The sequence below is a fragment of the Dromaius novaehollandiae genome, chromosome 28, assembly GCF_036370855.1.
Source record: "Dromaius novaehollandiae isolate bDroNov1 chromosome 28, bDroNov1.hap1, whole genome shotgun sequence".
Taxonomy (NCBI): Eukaryota; Metazoa; Chordata; class Aves; order Casuariiformes; family Dromaiidae; genus Dromaius; species Dromaius novaehollandiae.
The window spans coordinates 2,467,043-2,484,586 of NC_088125.1; the positions used below are offsets into that span (position 1 = coordinate 2,467,043).

General features: G+C 51.6%; 1 protein-coding gene across 4 annotated transcripts in view; it reads left to right on the plus strand.

Moving 5' to 3' along the window:
* HDAC7 (histone deacetylase 7) overlaps positions 1-17,544 on the plus strand; it is a 124,240-nt gene that overhangs the window by 45,780 nt on the left and 60,916 nt on the right. For 2 of the 4 annotated variants that reach the window (XM_026113162.2, XM_026113164.2), the window contains exon 1: positions 4,184-4,322. The exons of 1 other annotated variant lie outside the window; for it this stretch is intronic. In XM_026113162.2, the coding sequence (XP_025968947.2) occupies positions 4,199-4,322 (124 nt within the window). In that variant the 5' untranslated portion in view covers positions 4,184-4,198. Of the gene's footprint in view, positions 1-2,698; positions 3,041-4,183; positions 4,323-17,544 lie in introns of those variants that run through there. One more of the 4 variants, XM_064498632.1, reaches the window with a different exon arrangement.

Sequence of the window (17,544 nt, forward strand, 5' to 3'; positions counted from 1 at the left end):
TGAAGAGCACAGGGCCTACAAAAAGAGATGAGGGGAGCTGGCCCAGTTTAGTGTGGTGAAGAGGAGATGAAGAAGGGGTCTAGTCACAGCCTGCCGCTACCTGAGGCCAAGTACGAAGGCAGCAGAGTCAAACAATTCTAAACGGTGCCACATAATATAACTAAGGGCAACAGCCACAAATTGCATTTGGGAGGTACAGGTTGGAGATGTTCCACAGCCCTGGGCTGGGCGCACAGAGAGGTTGAGGGTCCCATCCTTGGAGATGACCAGACTTATCGAGGCAAAGCCATGACCACCTTGCTTTAGTGTTGGGGATAGTCCTACCCCGAGCAGGAGGCTGGACTGGAGGCTTCCAGAGGCTCCTTCCTACCATACCTTCCGGAGCCCATGACCAGTGGATGATGACAGCCCAGTAGCTCACTGCATGGAGTTTTTACCAAGTAGGTGAGATATCCAGGTTCACCAACTGCTTCAGCTGATACCAAATCTGATAGTCTAGATTTGTTAGAATTCAGTCTGTCAGCTGGAACCGAGGGAGTTCATAAGAAAACAAGCAAACTAGGGAAAGTTATGACAGGTCCCCTTTCTCCAGCCCGTAACTGTGGCATCCCTTGACTAATGACTCTGAAAATGCCCCACAATCTAACCGTTAGCTAGATGCCAGCAATGCATGCTTGTTTGCAAGACAACCTAAACATTCATGTGGACTTTAGAGCACCTGAAAATACTGCTCTGCAAAGAAGTTTGGCTCAACTTCAAATAAAGAGCTGTTAGGCTTCTTAAGGTTATGGCAGACTGTGATCCTGATAATATCCTGAATTAATATTATTTTGTTTTCAAAAATAATACACTTAAGACAGTAACATAACCAGTAATAGAAAAGGCTGGCAAGCTTTACGGCTCTTTCCTGCTTGCATATCCCATATCTTTCTGGAGCCACCCGTATTTTTACAAGCCGGATGCATCAAATCTAAATGATGTGACCACTTGAAAGGAAGTGTCATCAGTGACCAAATCCCAAGGGAAACGTGCAGGAAACAGTGCCAATCTGCCAAAGAGAGCCTCATGTTTTCAACCTCTCTTCAGCTTTGCGTGCTGTGCACTGGCACTACCACATAGCCCTAATTGCAGAATTTGCTGGATTTCAGATTTTTGAAAGTAAATCCGTGGTGCGACAGTCTTTTCCAAAACCTAATTAAGTGAGTAAGTCTGGGCTCAGGATCCAGCTGCAAGAGATCTGAGATGTGCAGTTCCTCGTTTTTCCTTTTTAAATGCGCCTGCAAACTGTACGAGGCTCTCTAGTGAAAGGACACCATTCCGCTCAAGCAGGGAGGTTTGGGAAGCAAGTTAAAAAGCTGCAGGAACAGCAAAGTTTCCTACTGAGAGCTCTTACTGCAAGAGACAAGTTCCTTAAGTTCCTGCATGTAACCATCCTGACCCTTAAATTTTCTTTATTTGGGATGTATAAGCTGTAATAATCATTGCAAGGACGCACGGCCTCTGGGAACAAGTGCCAAATTTCCTGTTAGAAAGAAAGCTGCTGTCCTGCACGCTCCTAAGGTTTGCTGATGGGCAGCAGGTTGGACCTGCAGGTTGGACTGGGCTTTTCCCACTCACTTGCTCATGTTCAGGAAGGGCCTCAAACTGGGTCCTTTGCTGTCCCAGCCTTGACAGCACAGATCACAGCAATGAAGCTTTTGTTGCCTCTCAGCCCACGTGCCTGTGCCTTAACGTCCAGGTATCTTCCTAAGATGAGTCTTCATGGTCCTACTCGGTACCTGGTTCGCTTGAAGACCTGGGCCAGCTGCAGGGGGTGGGTTTGGCAGTCGAACTTTCCTGCAGAACTCAGCCCAGCCCGAGGACCAGCATGGCCAGGTGGGCGCTCAGGGTGTTTCCGAGCAGCACTGCAACCTCTGCAGCATTCAGCGTGGTAGGACCGAACGCGCTAGGGCTGGTGAGGAGGAGCCGTCAAACCTGTGGAGGTTAAATTCACGAGGCCCCTTCGCCACCGCGCAGAACGTGCGACTTTCCTGCGAGGTTAGAGGAGAACCGAAATAGCCTCCGTCCGAACGCGAGCGTGCAAATCGCCATCCCTAAGGTCCGCATCCCGTGGCCGAACAAAACACAGCCGAGACGAAGCCATCCTCCGAACGGAGCCGCCGCAGCCACTGAGCTGTCACCTGCAAACGCTTTTAGCCATTTCGGTGGCAGCAGCGGCTGCTCCCCGCGGCATCGAGCGTGCTGTTTTCTGGTGGCGGCCGCTCCGCGCGTGCACGCGGCTGGAGCCGGGGCGAGGGCAAGGCCGCAGGGAGCTCAGCTCGGGGCTGGGCGCGAGCGCACGGGAGCTGCAGCCTACGGGCGCGCGAGGGCCGCTTCGGCCCCGATCCCGGGGGTCCCCAAAGTGCACGAACGCCGTCCGGGGCCCAAAGACGCGAGCGCCGGTTCGGTCCCACGTTGCCTGCAGGCCGTTTCGGCCCCGAGGGCCTGATCCCGAGCGGGCCCCACGCGTGCGAACACCGCTCCGGGCCCGCGGGCGTCAATCCCGGCCGGGCCCGCGGGGCAGCGGCCGGCGGCGGCAGCGGCGGCAGCGGGGCCGGGCAGAGCGGGGCGCGGCGCGGTTCGGCGCGGCGGCCCCGGCGGCGGCGACGCCATTGGCTGCGGCGCGGGCGAGGGGCGGCGCCGCCCGCAGACAATGCGGCGTTGGCCGGGCCGGGTCGGGCCGCGCCGCCCCTCCCCGCGCGGTTCCGGGGCCCCGGCGGCGGCGCTGGGCTGGGCTGGGCTGGGCTGCGCGGCGCAGGTGGAGCCGAGCGGAGCCGAGCGGAGCCGAGGAGCGGGGCCGCCGCGGCGCCGCCGCTGAGCCCATGGCGCCCCGCGCCCCGCCGCTGAGCGCCGCGCTCGAGCCGGGCACGGCCGCCGCCGCCTGAGCTCATGCCCGCGCTGCCCCGGGGGCTGCGGCCCGCTGACGCATCGGCCTCGCCCTTGGCCCCGGATGGCCCCGGCCTGAGCCCGGCCGCGGCGGGGAGCGGCGCCCCCGGCCCAGGTAGGAGGAGGGAGCCCCGCGGCGCTGCGCGGCTCGGCCCGCTGACAGCGGAGCGGCCCCGGCGGCAGAGGCCTCCCCCGCGGGCGGGACCCCCGGCGGGGAGAGGCCGGGCCGGGCCCGAGCCCCCCCCCCACCCCCCCCCCGACAGGCCTGGCCCCCCCCCCCCCCCCCCGAGCCCTGGCAGGAGCCGAGGCGGCCGTGAAGCGCTGCCCCGAGGCCGGGCCTCCCCCGCCCCGGGCACCAGCCCGCGGCTGCTCCGCTTCCCACCATCCCGGCGGAGATGGAGCCGCCGCAGGCCCAGAGCCGGCGCCTTCCCTTGCGTGGAGTCGTCTGGCGGCGGGCGCCCGGCTCCGCGACCAGCCATTCGCAGCCAGTTTGGGGGGCCGCGATCCTGCAAGGCCCCGTGGCCTCTGGAGAGGGAGCTGGGAATGCTGGTGGCACCCCTGAGGACCAAATTTGGGGTCCCTGGGGGGCAACGAGGCGCTGTTTTGCCCTTCCCGGGCTCCCCCAGCGCTGTGGTGGGCCTGCTTTCGTCCCCCAGTGCCGTCGCGTGCTGGGCGACCCTCCACCTTCCAGCTCGAGGTGGAGGAGCGCGAGCCGGCGTGCGTGCGACGGGGCTGGGCTGGACGTGGGAGCATCTGATGGTCCAGCACCGGGGTGGCCCTGCGCAGAGCGGAGAGGCAGGGTGGCACACAGACACCTGGGGAAAAGCCAGATGATCGCGACTTTGAGTTTGAGGAGCACCTGGTCTACCCTGAGCTCAGCCCACAGGTGTAAGCTCGGACGAGCTGTCAGACTTGGACCTGAGGGGAAGACTCTGGGCTTGCGAATACCCGACTCCTGAGGTCGAGCAAGGTCCGCAAACCCATGGCTGTCTCCCTAGACCGTGTATTTAAATACAGCAAGCTCGGCTCTGTTATTTGCTTGAATATTTCTGTTTAGATGCTCTCATCCTTCCATTCTGAAGGTCAGCTGATGACTCCAGGAGGTGGAGTTTGGAAGGAAGGGAAAGGATGGCTCTGAGAGCTCTGCTGGGTTGCACCTAGGCATACTTACTGAAATGTCGCCTCTTTTCTCTCTAAATACCTTGTTCAGAAAGGATGTGAGCAGCAAGCACAGCCCTCTCCTACAGTGGAAAAAGAGCTGGCAGTAGCCTGGATGTGTTTGGAGACTGAGCGTACGAGCCAGTGCAGCCCACAGATCTGCAAGTCATCCAAGATTTGCCCTTTGCTGGCATTCCTCATGCTCCAAAAAAGCTGTGCTTCCCACACCTTTTTCCATGGTAAAGGTGTTATCTAGTCTGGGGTTTGGGCATGTTATGAGGCTCTGCTGAGTAATGGGATGTTTGGAGGCTCCTGCAGAGGCGGTGCTGAGATGGGCACGCTGGGTTGACTTGGCTCAGTGGTACGTGTGCAGGAGAGAAAAGCTGTTGCGTGTCGTGGGAGAGGAAGGGAACCAGATGACCTGAGGATTTTGGACTGTGCGGTAGCTTTTGCCCAACTGAATGATCTAGAAGCGGTTTCTGCCCTCTTGTTACTCAGGAAGATGGTCACCGCTCTTTACAAAGCAGTGTTTTCTTTCCATCTGAATTTTTTTTTTTTAGCCTGGGAGGATGGGAAAGGTGGGCCCCGCTCTGTGACGTTGAGGATGTGATACCGCTGACCAGATGTTTGCAGAGCCCTTCAGCCTGGAAATCGTGGCCTTTCTCGGGAGATCTCCAGCACTTCCTGGTTTGCAGTGAGAATCTGCTGGGATTTCAGCACTTCCTATTCAGCTGTCTGATGTGAGCAGGAAGTAGGAGCATGAAAATGGCAGCAAAATTGCTTGTAGCACAGCTGAAAGCTTATAAGGTATATGCACATGAGATGATAATGAAGTTAGACCTGCCCCGAACAGGGTCCTAATCCTTTTTGACAGGCAGTATGGAAACGCGCGAGTCAAAATATTAAGGCTAGTCCATGCAATTGTGTAGTCTCATCCTAGGACAGCGTGACAAGAGAAGAGAGGTGTTGTGCAGACACTCATGAGTATGCCTTTTCCCACAGTTTGTTTAATTGCTTTGTTGCATCTCACTTGGACTCGGATGGAAAACTTTCCAGGGCAGGGATAATCTCTTTTTTTGGGTGTGTGTGTTTGTGCTGGATGCTGCGTGCTGTCCAGAGGAGTTCTGATCCAATAGGATCAGATCTGCACGTCATCCAAGGAGCATTTTCACTGCTACACAGCATTATATCCAGACTTTCGGAGCATTTTCACCACTACGCAACATTATACCCAGACTAGCAAAGTAATGAACTTTCTGTATTCACAAGATTATGGGTCTGGATTTGCATTTTGCCTCTGGTGGAGATTGGGAATTCAGATCTGTTGTGGCTGGAGCGTACGTCTCCCAGCTCTGGCCTTGGTTTCCGTGTTCACACTTCATTGGCACTGTGGATTAGAATAAAGACCTAGGTTGTATCTGGTGTTAGGAACTTGGCTTTAAATGAGGAACCGAAGCTGGATGCCTAAAGCATTTTGAGGCAGGTTTCTCTAGGGATGTGAGCGGCAGCACCAATAGCTCTGTGATACGTTGCCTAAAACAAATGCCGTTCTCCCACCATGGGGCAGAGAAGTGGAAACAGCTCTCAGGAGCCTGAGGGGCAGTGCTGGAAAAACCCTAACCATTTACAAGTCATTAAAATAAAAATGAGTTTTTAAAATGTCAGTATTAAGGAGGGTTTGCGTGTTTGGAGTCTTTCAGGCTTTTTCCTGTTCCACTAGTAGGGCTAAACGGTATATGTGCTTTTTTAACAGTCTGGGAGATGCTGTAATCATGTATTTAACAGCTGGGACCTTGGGGAGGGGAGAAAAACAAACAAACGTGTTGGCAACGCTCCGAAATGAGGCAGCTCCTTCTGCATCGTTACCTGACTCTCGCAGGGGAGACTCTCCAGCACTGATGAAAATCTTCCGTCCAGTCTCTTTGTACCTCTTCTCTGTGACTCAGTTCTGCGCTGGACTTGTTTTTTTTTTTTTTTTTTTTTCCAAAACAACCCCCAAATTTGAACGTTAAGACCTTAGTTTTCCTGATCCGATTTATTACCTCTTGTCCTTCCTCCAGCCACGTAGCTGGTCTCCGCTTTCAGCTTTACCACCCCCTGCTTTGTCGTGTTCAGCCAGCCCTAGCCATGGGGGACAGCGCGGGGCCGGGGCAGCTCAGGGTGGGTAGGTGAGTCAGGCCTGCGAGCTGTTGATTCAAGTACTTCCCAGTGTCTGTGTTTCATTATTTAGCTATGCTCCCTGAAGTCTGAAGGCAAGAACGCATCTTTCCGTAAGTCAGACGTTGCTGGGTTCCTATTAACAGTTTCTTTGCTGACTTCTGGGTAGCTGGTAAACGGGGATGGTGACTGAAGACTAAAGAAGCATGTCCTGGCCTTGCTGAGTTTGAAAAAGTCTAGTTGCAGATGGGTGGTCTCGTGTCAGACTTGAGCAGCCCTCTGTGACTGAGGCTCTGAGAGCCCTGCTCTGTCTCTCGCCTGCTGCTCTGGTTGCTGTACCACCCTAAAAATACTGCAGAAAAGCCTGCAACGTCCAATCTAACAGCCTCATTGAATTGCTGTGATGTTTTTCTTCCTTTCTTAGTGCCTTTAGCGTGCGTGGTTTGGTGCTGACCTCCCACCACTCTTGATGGGCACGGATTGCTCTGCTGAACTGCCTTCCCCTGAACAGCAAGGCTGGGCTTGGAGCATGGGTAATTTTGTCACTCGAGAAAGGCCTGAGTTGGTACATTTGCATGAATGTGACAGTGTCGCAAGGCTTTCAAGGGGATGTACAGAGGAGACGTGCTGGACTTGGTGGGGTACACTGTTAGTGGTTAACACCTCGTTTTTTTCTACTAAAAATTAAGTAATCTTAAATTACGCTGAGGAGATTTAGCCAGGGATGATATTTAATACTGTGTGCTATCAGCTCCTCGAATAACTTTCCGACCTGAACAGCCCCTGTTAAACAGATGGGAAGAGAGCAAGTTCTTTCAAGATGGAATTGCCCAAGATGTCTAATGTGGTAAAGACGTGAGTAAGGAGAGGAAAGGAGGCTGAGATGAGATAACCGGGGAGAGCAGTGCTGTTGCAGAGTGTATGAAAAGGAGTTGTTTTCTCTCTCTGGCTTGCAGAGCTCCCTCCTTTCTTGAAGCTCTCTTCCAAACACACCGGCAGTTGCTAACACTGTATGGCTGTGTGCTGGATTTGGGCAGCTCTGAGGCTGTTGTATGTTATGCAGGATGCAATCATTTTGTTTTGAGTTTAGCCAGAGCCAGTGAAGCTGGTATGCTTGGGTGGCTTTGTCCCATTAGTCAAACTATAAATAGCAGACAGAGCCCAAGTGTTTGTTTAACTGAGTTAGGAATCACCCTAGGCTCACCTTGGAGGAGGGGTTCACACCGCAGCACGTTCATCCTTGGCAGAGAGGGGTCGAAGGCAGTGAATGCTCAGCGTGAGGCAGAAGTACCAGTAAGGGAGTCGATGAGGTGGCAGAGTCACTGTGAGTGCCTTGTGTTCCTGTCATCGTGGTCCCTTGTTGAGCAATAGCTGAGGATCCTGAGGAAAGAGCCCTGAGCTGGTGCTACGCTGTCATCCAGAGGGTTCTTCAGCAAGAGCAGAAGTTCCTAAATGAGGATCACCACAGAGGTTCTGGCCCCGAGGAGGGGTAGGACAGGAGTAGCAGCTACCTGATATGCTCAGGTGCCTTAGTACCTCCAGCACATATGTTCCCTTCTCATTTTAAAAGTTTAGTCCATCTGTGCTCAGGGCTAAGCAAAGTGGATAGCGCTCTCGATCTCCTGATGCTATTGTAAAGGCAAGAATTACAAAGGTATTTGTTGTCTCTGAGGCCTGAGTCTTCTTTGGCATTTAGCTGGCTTGCTTTTTGCACCTAAACACAGTAACAAACTATCATACGCTTATGGATAGCTATGCTAGGACTTCGTCCCATGAGGGTATCTGTATCCAGGAATAGGAACACATGCCAGCAAGAGAATTAGCTCTTCCACAGCTCTTGCGCAGTTGGATCAAAATACTACTTGCATCAATGCAAAACAAACACCACTGCTGGTCTGGCACGTGGTCACGCTCAACCTGTGGCCTCCCTGTGCTGGAGTAAATGACAGCATGTGCTCCAGGGCAGTGGAGGCTCTGGGCCGAGAATATGGGAGCTAAAGGTTGGGTATGGGGAGGAAGGAGGTCAAGTACTTGAGAGAAGAACTGGAAAACAGAAGAACATCTCAGTAGCTGGAAGACACTATTCCTTTATTAAAAAGGACTCCCATGCAGAGGGGACGGACAGATCCAACAGCACCACAGGCGTTACTTGTGTCCTGACAGGGCAATTTCCACGCTTGTGCCATCCTCCAGGAGGGACTCATTTCTGTTGATGGAGAAATGGAAGCTCCTTTTTACGGGTACAGCATGTGCCTCTCCTTCAATGATACCCTCTTGGAGTGTCCTCCCAGTGTTTAACCTGGGACTGGGACAGGAGTGGGAGTTGCTGCTGGCCAATGTGCAACTTGGGGTTCCCACCTTTTGATGCTGTTAGCTGATGGCCCTTCTGGGCTGTTTGTGCATCTTACTGTGTAATTTAGGATCAGAAAAGCTCTGTTGGTTTGTTGTAGCTATCCTAAAGTAGTACCTCAAAAACAAGACCCAAACATTTGCTTGTTTTAGAAATGACTTGGAATCGATGTTTTAAGGAATGAAATCTGCGGGTAGGGATTCCCAATGCATTTGGGCCTCTTGACAAGACTGCTTTCTCCTGTACTGATTAATCAGGTCACACTGGGTGATTCTGGCTTTTTTTTCCCCCCTCTTTTTTGTTCTGGCTTCTCTCCCACTTCCCTTCTCTTCATTGTCTAATGTTAATGATGCTAAGGCTCTAAGTGCAGCTACTCAATTTCCATACCTAAATCTGTTCAGATTAGGATGCAGTGCTCATTCTAAGTATATAGAATTAGTTAAATCCTCAGATAATTACAGCAGCACTCAGATTAAATTCCAATTGAGTTAAATGTATTTTCTTCTAGTGTACTGCTCCGGAAGAGCTGCAACACACTGGGTAAACTGGTCTTGGCCTTGCTTTGCCACTGGAAAATTGTAGGTGGGAGACCACCTACCTCTTCTATTCCCTCTTGCCGTCTCTTTTACTCAAGCACACCTAGCTCACCCTCCACCTTTGTGGCAAGGAATGTGTTAGGCATTTTAAGAGAGAGGAAGAAAAAGGAAAAAAAAGGTATGCTGATCAGTTTTGTATTCAAGTCTCATAGCTAGGAGGATATCAGACTGTCACTTGGTCATCTGATTCTCTGAAAAACAGCAGCCTCTGGAGCACCCTATGGTCCCAGAAGTGCCTTGGAATTCATATCGTTTTGCTATTTATAAATGGCCTGAATTCAGGCTGAAAATCCCTTCTGCCTTTGCAACAGACGGCATTCAAGCAGTCAAGGAAAGGCTGTGGGTTTGTTTTGGCCGGATTTTGTTCCTGAGGGGGCGGATGAAATGGCCAAAGGACATGATGTGGACCTTGGCATGACAGGCAGGGCCCCTGTGAGGTTGGTCCTGTGGTTGCTGCTCCAGGTCAGTCTAGTCTGGTGGCTGCTCTGGGGATACCCTACCCTGCACCATGTGTGCATCCAAGGAGGTTACGGCAGTAGGTTCCTACCTTTAAAATATCTACAATCTCCTTTGCTCCTAAGATGAGTGATTCCAGTCCTGTCCCAGCCTTTTGTGCTGTATGGATGGATCCGGGAAGCCGAGGAGCTTCCCATTAGTCCATAGAGGAATATTTGTCTAGTAGCCTTTTTGAAAAAGGATGCAAGAACATGGCACTGGGCGAACGCTAGGCAAGAGTGGAGATCCTGGTAGTGCAGACTGCTGGAAGGAGTCGGTATGCGGCGCTGGGAGGAGCCGTTCAGAGGATATTCTTAAGTCTTCACTTGCATAAGTGAGATTCCCCTTCCATGAAGGGAAAATAGCATTGATGCTGAGACTGCTTTTTCAAAAGCCATTGTTGCGTAAGAATGAAGCCTTGGGCAGCACAGAAAATGTGGAAAACGTCACTTCCTGGTGGTCATTCAAGACAAAACAGGATTTCTTTCTGAATTTCTTCCTTTATGCTTATTCTAAACTCTAAGGATTATGTAAATTTTCTGGGTTCGCTCATGGTGTAATGCACTTATGTTGCAGAGGACACATTTCCATATGTGGCCTGGGGGTGCAATTCCTTAGTGAAGATAGTCTCTTTTGTTCCCGCCATAGACTCCTCTTCTAGATCTAGCTGCCTTAAGCAGTGCTTAAGAGGCTAATGAAAATGCCTGCTTTCCGATATTTTCTTGTAGTGGCTGTAGGATCAGAATGTTGATAGCAGAGAAGCTGTCTAAGGTGGAGATGTGTCCAAGGGGATGCAGGTAATAAGATCTTGGTGCTTTTGCTGGCCCCATAGCAGGGGAGAGGTAGGAGCCCAGTGATTTTGTGTCTTTCCACAAGTTCAGTAGCAATCAATAAATATGAACAAGAGTTGGCCATATAGTTGAACACCCTAAAACACAGCTCACTAGATATTTTCAGTTTCAGTGGCTCCATGAAGTGATGAGGGCCAATCACCCCATCCGTGTCTCTGAAGCAAGGAGGGTTGTGCTGGCTTGACAACACCAGTGCATAGCATTTGACTGTCCTTGAAGAGAAGGATGAATCAAGAACTTCATCCTCAGACAGGGAAGTGTGGCTTGTGTGGAGCAGCTAGAATCGGGGCCTCTTAAGGCAGGGATTTTGTATGCATTTAAGCACAAACAAGTCTGAAGGCTTCGCTGAATGTGGCTGGCCCTGGAGTCACGGAAACCCTCAGCAAAGTGTTTGCATCTCTTCATCTTGTGATTTTTATTTTCCCTTGAGCCTGCCACCTCCCTGTCCCGTTTCGTATTCCTATTTCACCCCCTCCGCCCTGCTTCTTGCTCTGGACAGAGTCTCACCAAATACAGAGTGACAGAGGCAAGGCCAATATGGCAACTGCTGCCCTCTCTCAAAACCTGCCAGTGTTTCATCTGAATCATGACTGCTAATTCTGCATGGAGCTCTGCTTTGTCTCCCAGCTCCCTTGCCGTTGTCTTGCCTTGTCTCCTTTCTGCCATCCATGTGTGCCAGCCTGGGCTCCTCTGGCCTCACTGTCTGTGTCCCAAGGCTGTGGCTGAGACAGGGACTGGTGCATGGATGCTCCTTTGCTGTCCCAGGGATGTCCAGGATGGAGGGTTCACTGCAGACGCTGTAGAGGACATGGTTGCAGGAGCCTCTGCTTCTTGTGGGGCTCATCTGGCTTCTGCTGCGCTCAGGCTAATGCCCGTCTCCTTCTTTTCCCTAACTTGAAAAAAGGCACCAACGGCTTGCTGTAGCATTTGAGGGGTCCCCAGATGAGCTGCTGGTGGTGAGACTTGCATTAAGGTGCATGCGCTACAGCCTTGGGAATCACTTCCATAGAGACCAAGCCTGAGAGCTGACACAGTTAATCCTCGTGGCTTAGGGGTGCATCGACGGCTGATGAAACTACCAGGCAATAGCCGTGTGCCTGTTTTCTTCCTCTGCTCCCCACCCTCCGTGGCCTTGCCGCTCTCCTCCGCGCTAGGGTTGAGGCAGGCTGGGTTCTCCTCCCTCTTGCTGGTGGCACTGCTGTTTGCGTGGCGCGGTGCCAGAGGAGAGCTGCCACCGACGGGTGGTGAGGATGCCCTGCAAGAGGTGTCCCCTGCTTTGGGGGACAGTTACTGCCCCGCGGGGCAGTGCCTGGGTGGGTGGGTTTTCTCTGGGTCTTTGCAGCCATGTGGATGGCACCTGCTGGCGTGGGATGGGCAATGGTGAGTGGAGAGAAGAGCAGCACCGGCTCACGCCGGCGCAATAACTGAACTGCAGCGCTAAGCAAAATCTGTGGCTTGTGATCTTTATTCAGCCTGCTCAGCCTCTTTGAAACCCTGATATAATACAGGCAGTTTGACAGAGACCGTAATGAGCATTTGCTGTTTTGATGGCGACTGGAATTTAAGGTGCAGTGTTCCCTTGGATGTCCTGTGTACACGTTGGAGGATGTTTTTTATAAGTAAGTAAGCTTGTGGGTTTGAGGAATTAAATTCTTCAGCGCTGTAGACTCGGAAGCCCTGCTTATGACTTATTCCTGTTCAAAGAGTAGTAGAAGGTTTGTTTCTCGACTTTGAGTAAGCCAGCAGAATACACTGAAATTAAAAGTGTTTCATTTGCATGTGCTGAAGAGTTGGACTCACTAAGAGCTGGGGGAGAGCTGCTGCAGAGGCTGGTTTCAGGTGGTGAGTTTGATTTCCAGAAACCATAGCTTGTATGTTTGTTTTCCCAGTGTCTAAGCGTCGGGGTTAAATATGCACTGAGTATTGCCATTTAAATTTCCCCATGTTAAGATTAATGTCAGTTGCTAACTGAGACCACATTTTTCCTAAACGCATCTGGCAATTGGTCACGATCATGACCCTCTTTTCTAAGTGTCTGCTACACCGAAGAGCTGCAAGGGGCTATTTGAGGTGAGAAAGCGAGGACAAGGTTTGGGGGCTGTGGGTGCTCCGTCCCATAGCTTTGGTCGTGTCGGTTCCCTTTGAGGTGAGGCTCGGATGAATGCGAGTGCTTGGTTGCAGCAGGATCTCTGGCAGTCCTGTCCCGTGAAGGTGCCTGGGCAGACTGGACCTGTGGCAACATGCACGGGCTGCTCCGCGGGATGTGGGCTTCAAGCTGCAGGCGCAGGCAGCGTGGAAGACTGCTCGCTGGGGCTTGCTTTCCCCTCTGGTCCGGGACGGGGATAGGTCATGGGCAGACTGGGCTGGTGCCCGCTGGAGTCCCGCTGTGCGGTTCTGGGTAAGCTGAGCCGGTCCTGGGGTTGCCCAGAGCGTTGTAGCGTCCGTGCTTGGGGGCAGCCCGCTTGGTATCGCACGGCTGCAGAGACAAACGCTGTGGCCCTGGTTTTGAGAAATGAGCTGGCAAAGCTGCATGGAGATGGCCTCAGGAATTTGTCACAGCATTTGCTTTGCCTTAAAGCACGCACAGTGGCTCTGTCTTCTGTTACCAGAATCTTTCTTGGTGAGGTGAGAGTTGTTGTGCACAGTTTCCTCTTTATATCCTCTTATGTCACGCTGCCCTGCCGGCTGAGCGCACTTGAAATAGCTGCCAATCCCAGTAGGTTTCACTTCAAGGTCTCTATTCTTAGCTTGCTGGTTAGCTGAGCAAGCCACGTTACGCAGTAGTCATGAGTTCAAGGACCGTAGGGTAAAGAATAGCCAACTTAAGCCATGCAAAAGTTTTGTTTGCATTTCATGGCGGCTTTGAAGGAACGACTTGGGCAGAGCCCTACCCAGCAGCCTCAGACTTGCGTGCATTTTACTTGTTCTATGAGAGAGCCACAACTATACAAGTACGAAATAAGAGTCGCTGGAGCTGGTATGTACTCTGGAGGAGGCAGACAACCCGGGAGCCAGAGACAGGATGACTCAGTATAATATGAGAGTCTGCTAAGTAGCCTGTTGCATCTGACCCAACTACAAGCAGGCTTATCAGATGCGCCTTACTGCCGCACCAGTGACCAGATACGTGTGTGGCATGAGTGAAGCAGAAGTGGATGTGGGATGCAGAGTGGGTTCCCAGGAGCGGAACTAGCTGGATGTTCTCAGAATAACATTTTTTGCGTCAAGGCTCTAAATATCTGCTGTGCTGGTGATGTTCAGCCTGTCCTGTAAGTAGTTTTCTCACTGGTCAACTAGGGGAATTTTTCCTTGCTTGCATGGGTGTGAATCCTCACTAGTAGGATGGGCTGGCTGAAGGCCTACACAGAAAGCATCCTTCCATATGTCACAGCAGATGCATGGAGAAAGGCTCAGGAATGGGCCAGAAGTGAAACTTGAATCCTCCTGGATTTGCGTAGGTGGTCCGTGCTGGACACGGGCTGTTCCTGAGCCACTGCTGGGGCAAGTCAAGTGCTTCGTGGTTTTGATCACCTGTGCTCAGCATCCCAGCTCAGCGCCTATGTGGGATTTTTCTCCAGCCTCACAGCCACAGCATAGGAGCAAACAGCATTGGTTCCAGTTCCGTCAGCAAGCACAGAACAAGCTCGTCTGGTATCTGCTCTGCCGTTTCTGGCCATTTTGTAGTGGACTTGACATTTCCTTGTGAACTCAGCCTTTACCGGTGAGCTCTTGCTCAATCTGATTCATGTGCTACCCAGATGGATACCAAGTCAGAAAGAGTTAACACTAGTTAACTAGTAGAAAGGGTAATACTAGTTAGTCCTTAAGCAGGATTTACTTCTTTTTAAGAGTGCCTCTTGGAAGAAATCTTGTGCTTCAGAGTTTATTTAATTTCCTTTAGTTTTCTCAAGTTATTATTGTTCTGTGCAGCTGTCTAATGTGAACTCTGCCAGGCTTAGGTGCATTTCCACACAAGTGGATCAGGCCCAGCATGCTGGGTGCTGCACCAGGTAGGAAATGATCCCTGAGTATGTATCTATGATGAAAGATGGGGTGTGATAACTGAAGGGCTGTGGGTCGGTGTCTTCTCTTGGTGTGACAAAGGATTTTGTGCACAGTGTGCCCTGGGCTTTCTCAGGTCTCTGTAACTCTTGATGCATCGATTGAAGCACCTGTGTGCTGCTGCCCAGCGATACAACCAGACTCTCTCAGCAGCTGGCTCACAATCTATCTCATCTCTTCTAAAAATTGCAGGAGACCAAAAATACAAAAGCAGAACAGAGGATACCTTTGTGTTTTTTGGCTATTCATTGCCATCAGCCTCTGCAGAGGCCCAGATGTAGGCAGCCCAGCCAGGACCTGTGTGTTTCCCCTCCGTTGCAGTCCTGGCACCCCTTTAGAGGTGGTAGCTGGTATCAGCAGATCTTTGCCCCAGTGATTCTTGCCTTGTGCCTGCTTACCTGGTGGTGGGGAAAGGCTGCAGCTGGTGGCCACAGTTAGCTGCGGTGGGGCTAGGGCATGGGCAGAAGCCCGTGAGATGTACGGCACGGGAGAAGCGAGCCCATCCTGGCGGCAAAAGCTGCTGGCCATGGCTCTCGTTGCATGGTCTGAGGACATTGAGGCCCTCTGTACGTGGAGTTGCTGGGGAGTAAGTGTTGTGTACTGAATTCGCATCCTGCCTACGCTGCGGGTAATGGTCACGTGCAGACGAGGCTTTTGTCCTGCGCCTGACTGCTTTTTTTAAAATTTATTTTTAGGTGCTCTCTGGCTTCCTCTTCCTCCTGTGCTGTGCTGCACTCCCTCTTTCTAACTCCCTCTTCTAGGATTGTTTTTTGAGCAATCAGTTCCTCCCTAAACCCATTTTTGCAGGGCTTTGTCTGTGCTTGGGAGCTGTCCCAATTTAGCATTAGCAGCTGCTGGCTCCTTCTGGGTAAGCAATAACAATTAAAGGTTTACACTGAATGAATCATTTGAGCCTTATCTGTCGTTCAAATTCAGAACAGCTGTACAACTGCTGCGTGGAGCCTGCCTGGAGGGCACAGAGCCTCCTAAATTGAAGAACTTTTCCTGCCAATGGCCGGTGCTAAATGTGTGTGCGCTGCCTTGTGAATTCTTCTGCATGGCTCTCTTGAGCTTTATTCCACACTCGGTTACAAAGCACAATTCTGGATTAATTCCCTTTCTTTGAAGAGTTGCTCCACACTGGCAGTGCTATAGACTCCTACCAAAATTTGGCTTTTAGGATGCTTTGAGCGATTTAATTACTGTGTAAAAATGTGGACTCTGTAAAGCACCGTGGTGGAAACTGCATAGGGCATAAGCTTTGAAGACTGGCTGGATGTAGCTCGTGGAGAATGGCACCTGGTCTTCTGGTAAGTGAACCGTTGGCAATTTGTCTGGACTCCCCACTTAAGCAAAGGAATATTGTGAAGTGTCAACACTGTAGGTGCAGTGGTGTGGCTTTGAGCGGCAGGATTTGTAGATAAGCAGCATTAGCTGGTTGAATAACAGAAATGTGGGAGAAGGGAGGGGAATAGAAGATAAGCCTTGGGCTCGTGTGCCTGAAAAGACAAGTCTGACTCTGGCGCTAATGTGGGGAGTCTTTTTGCACCAGAGTTAACAACTTGCTGAGATGAGCGGGGCAGTTTTTTCTTGCCCTCTCCCCCACCCCCACCCCACTGTTGTCCCTATCTTCTGGCACACTAGATTAGACTCGGTTTATCCTCTTTCTGCACCGAGAGACATCCTGTCTAACCGTAGTGAACTTCTTGTCAACAAAACTTGAACTCTTGAGGAGCGGTTCAGATGGAGTGCCGGTGCATGCTGCTGCCTTGCCTGTCCCCCCACAGCCTAGTCCTTCTCCCAGCTCGTGTTCTCCATTCGTCAGAGCTCATAAGAACAAGAAGCAGCTTTAGACATGTGACCACATTGGTGGCAAACTAATTGTAGCTTCTTGCAATTTCCTTTTTTCTTTTTTTTTTTTCCTTTTCTTCCACCTCTCCCCCCCCCCCCTTTTCTTTGGAGAATATGTGCCATGGAGCCTATCAATCTCCCTGCACCCTCTGAAGAAGCCTCAGGGAGGACTGGCTCCGTGGCCAGTTAAAATATTTTGCCTTTTGCAATGCTGGGAGCCACCATGCCCTTGCAAACTGGAGGTGTTGGTGAAGCTTTCCTCGTGTCTTCACTGATCTGAAGCATCAAATGCTGAGATTGGAGCCTGCCCTCCCAGTTTGTCTTATCCTGCATCTGAGACCAAGAGAGGGATGTGGTGGGCTGGTGGCTTCTGTCCTGCAAGGCATCGAGGACATGTTTGTGCTCTCGCTTTGTGTTCCTTACAGCAGGCCTGGGCTTGGGAAGTGAAGATGGCCCTGTCCTTTGCAGGGGAGCATTAGTACTGTTTGGCAAACCTAGCTACAGACTTGATAAGAAGAATTAGGGAGTTATTAATGCATGTTGTCTCCTGAATGCAAGAGCTCTTAACGCTTTGATTCCTCTGTAGAAAACCTGCTGGCTGTCCTGGCTACTACTGTGCTACTGTTTGTAGCCCCAGTGGAGTGCGTTTAGTCTGAGCGCTGGCATTAGAAGCATGGAAGATGATGGGTTATCCATGGGTCTCCTCCTGCCTTGTCAGTGACTTCCCTGGGGTTTCTCAGACCTTGGCCTGCTCTAAAGCAGCAATGGCCACAAACTCTAGGGATTCTTGGGGCTTCTGGAAGGTGCTTCTAAGATAAGGTCCTGGGTGAGGAAGAAAGTTGGTCGTAATGGTGGTGCCAAAATGCGGTTGCATGCCACCAGAAGCAGTTTCCTTCATTCCATGTAAGCTCTTTCCTTCAAATTCAGAAAGATAAATTGCATCCCTTTACTTGCTAGAGCTTGGAGGGACCTAACTGTGCTTGTTGCCTTGGCCTAGAAGCCAGCCTAGACAGGGGATGCATGCAGCGGTGTATCTTAGGTTGAAACAAATAACACAGAGACCCTTTTCCACCTTAATAACAGAATTTTGGAGGGGAGT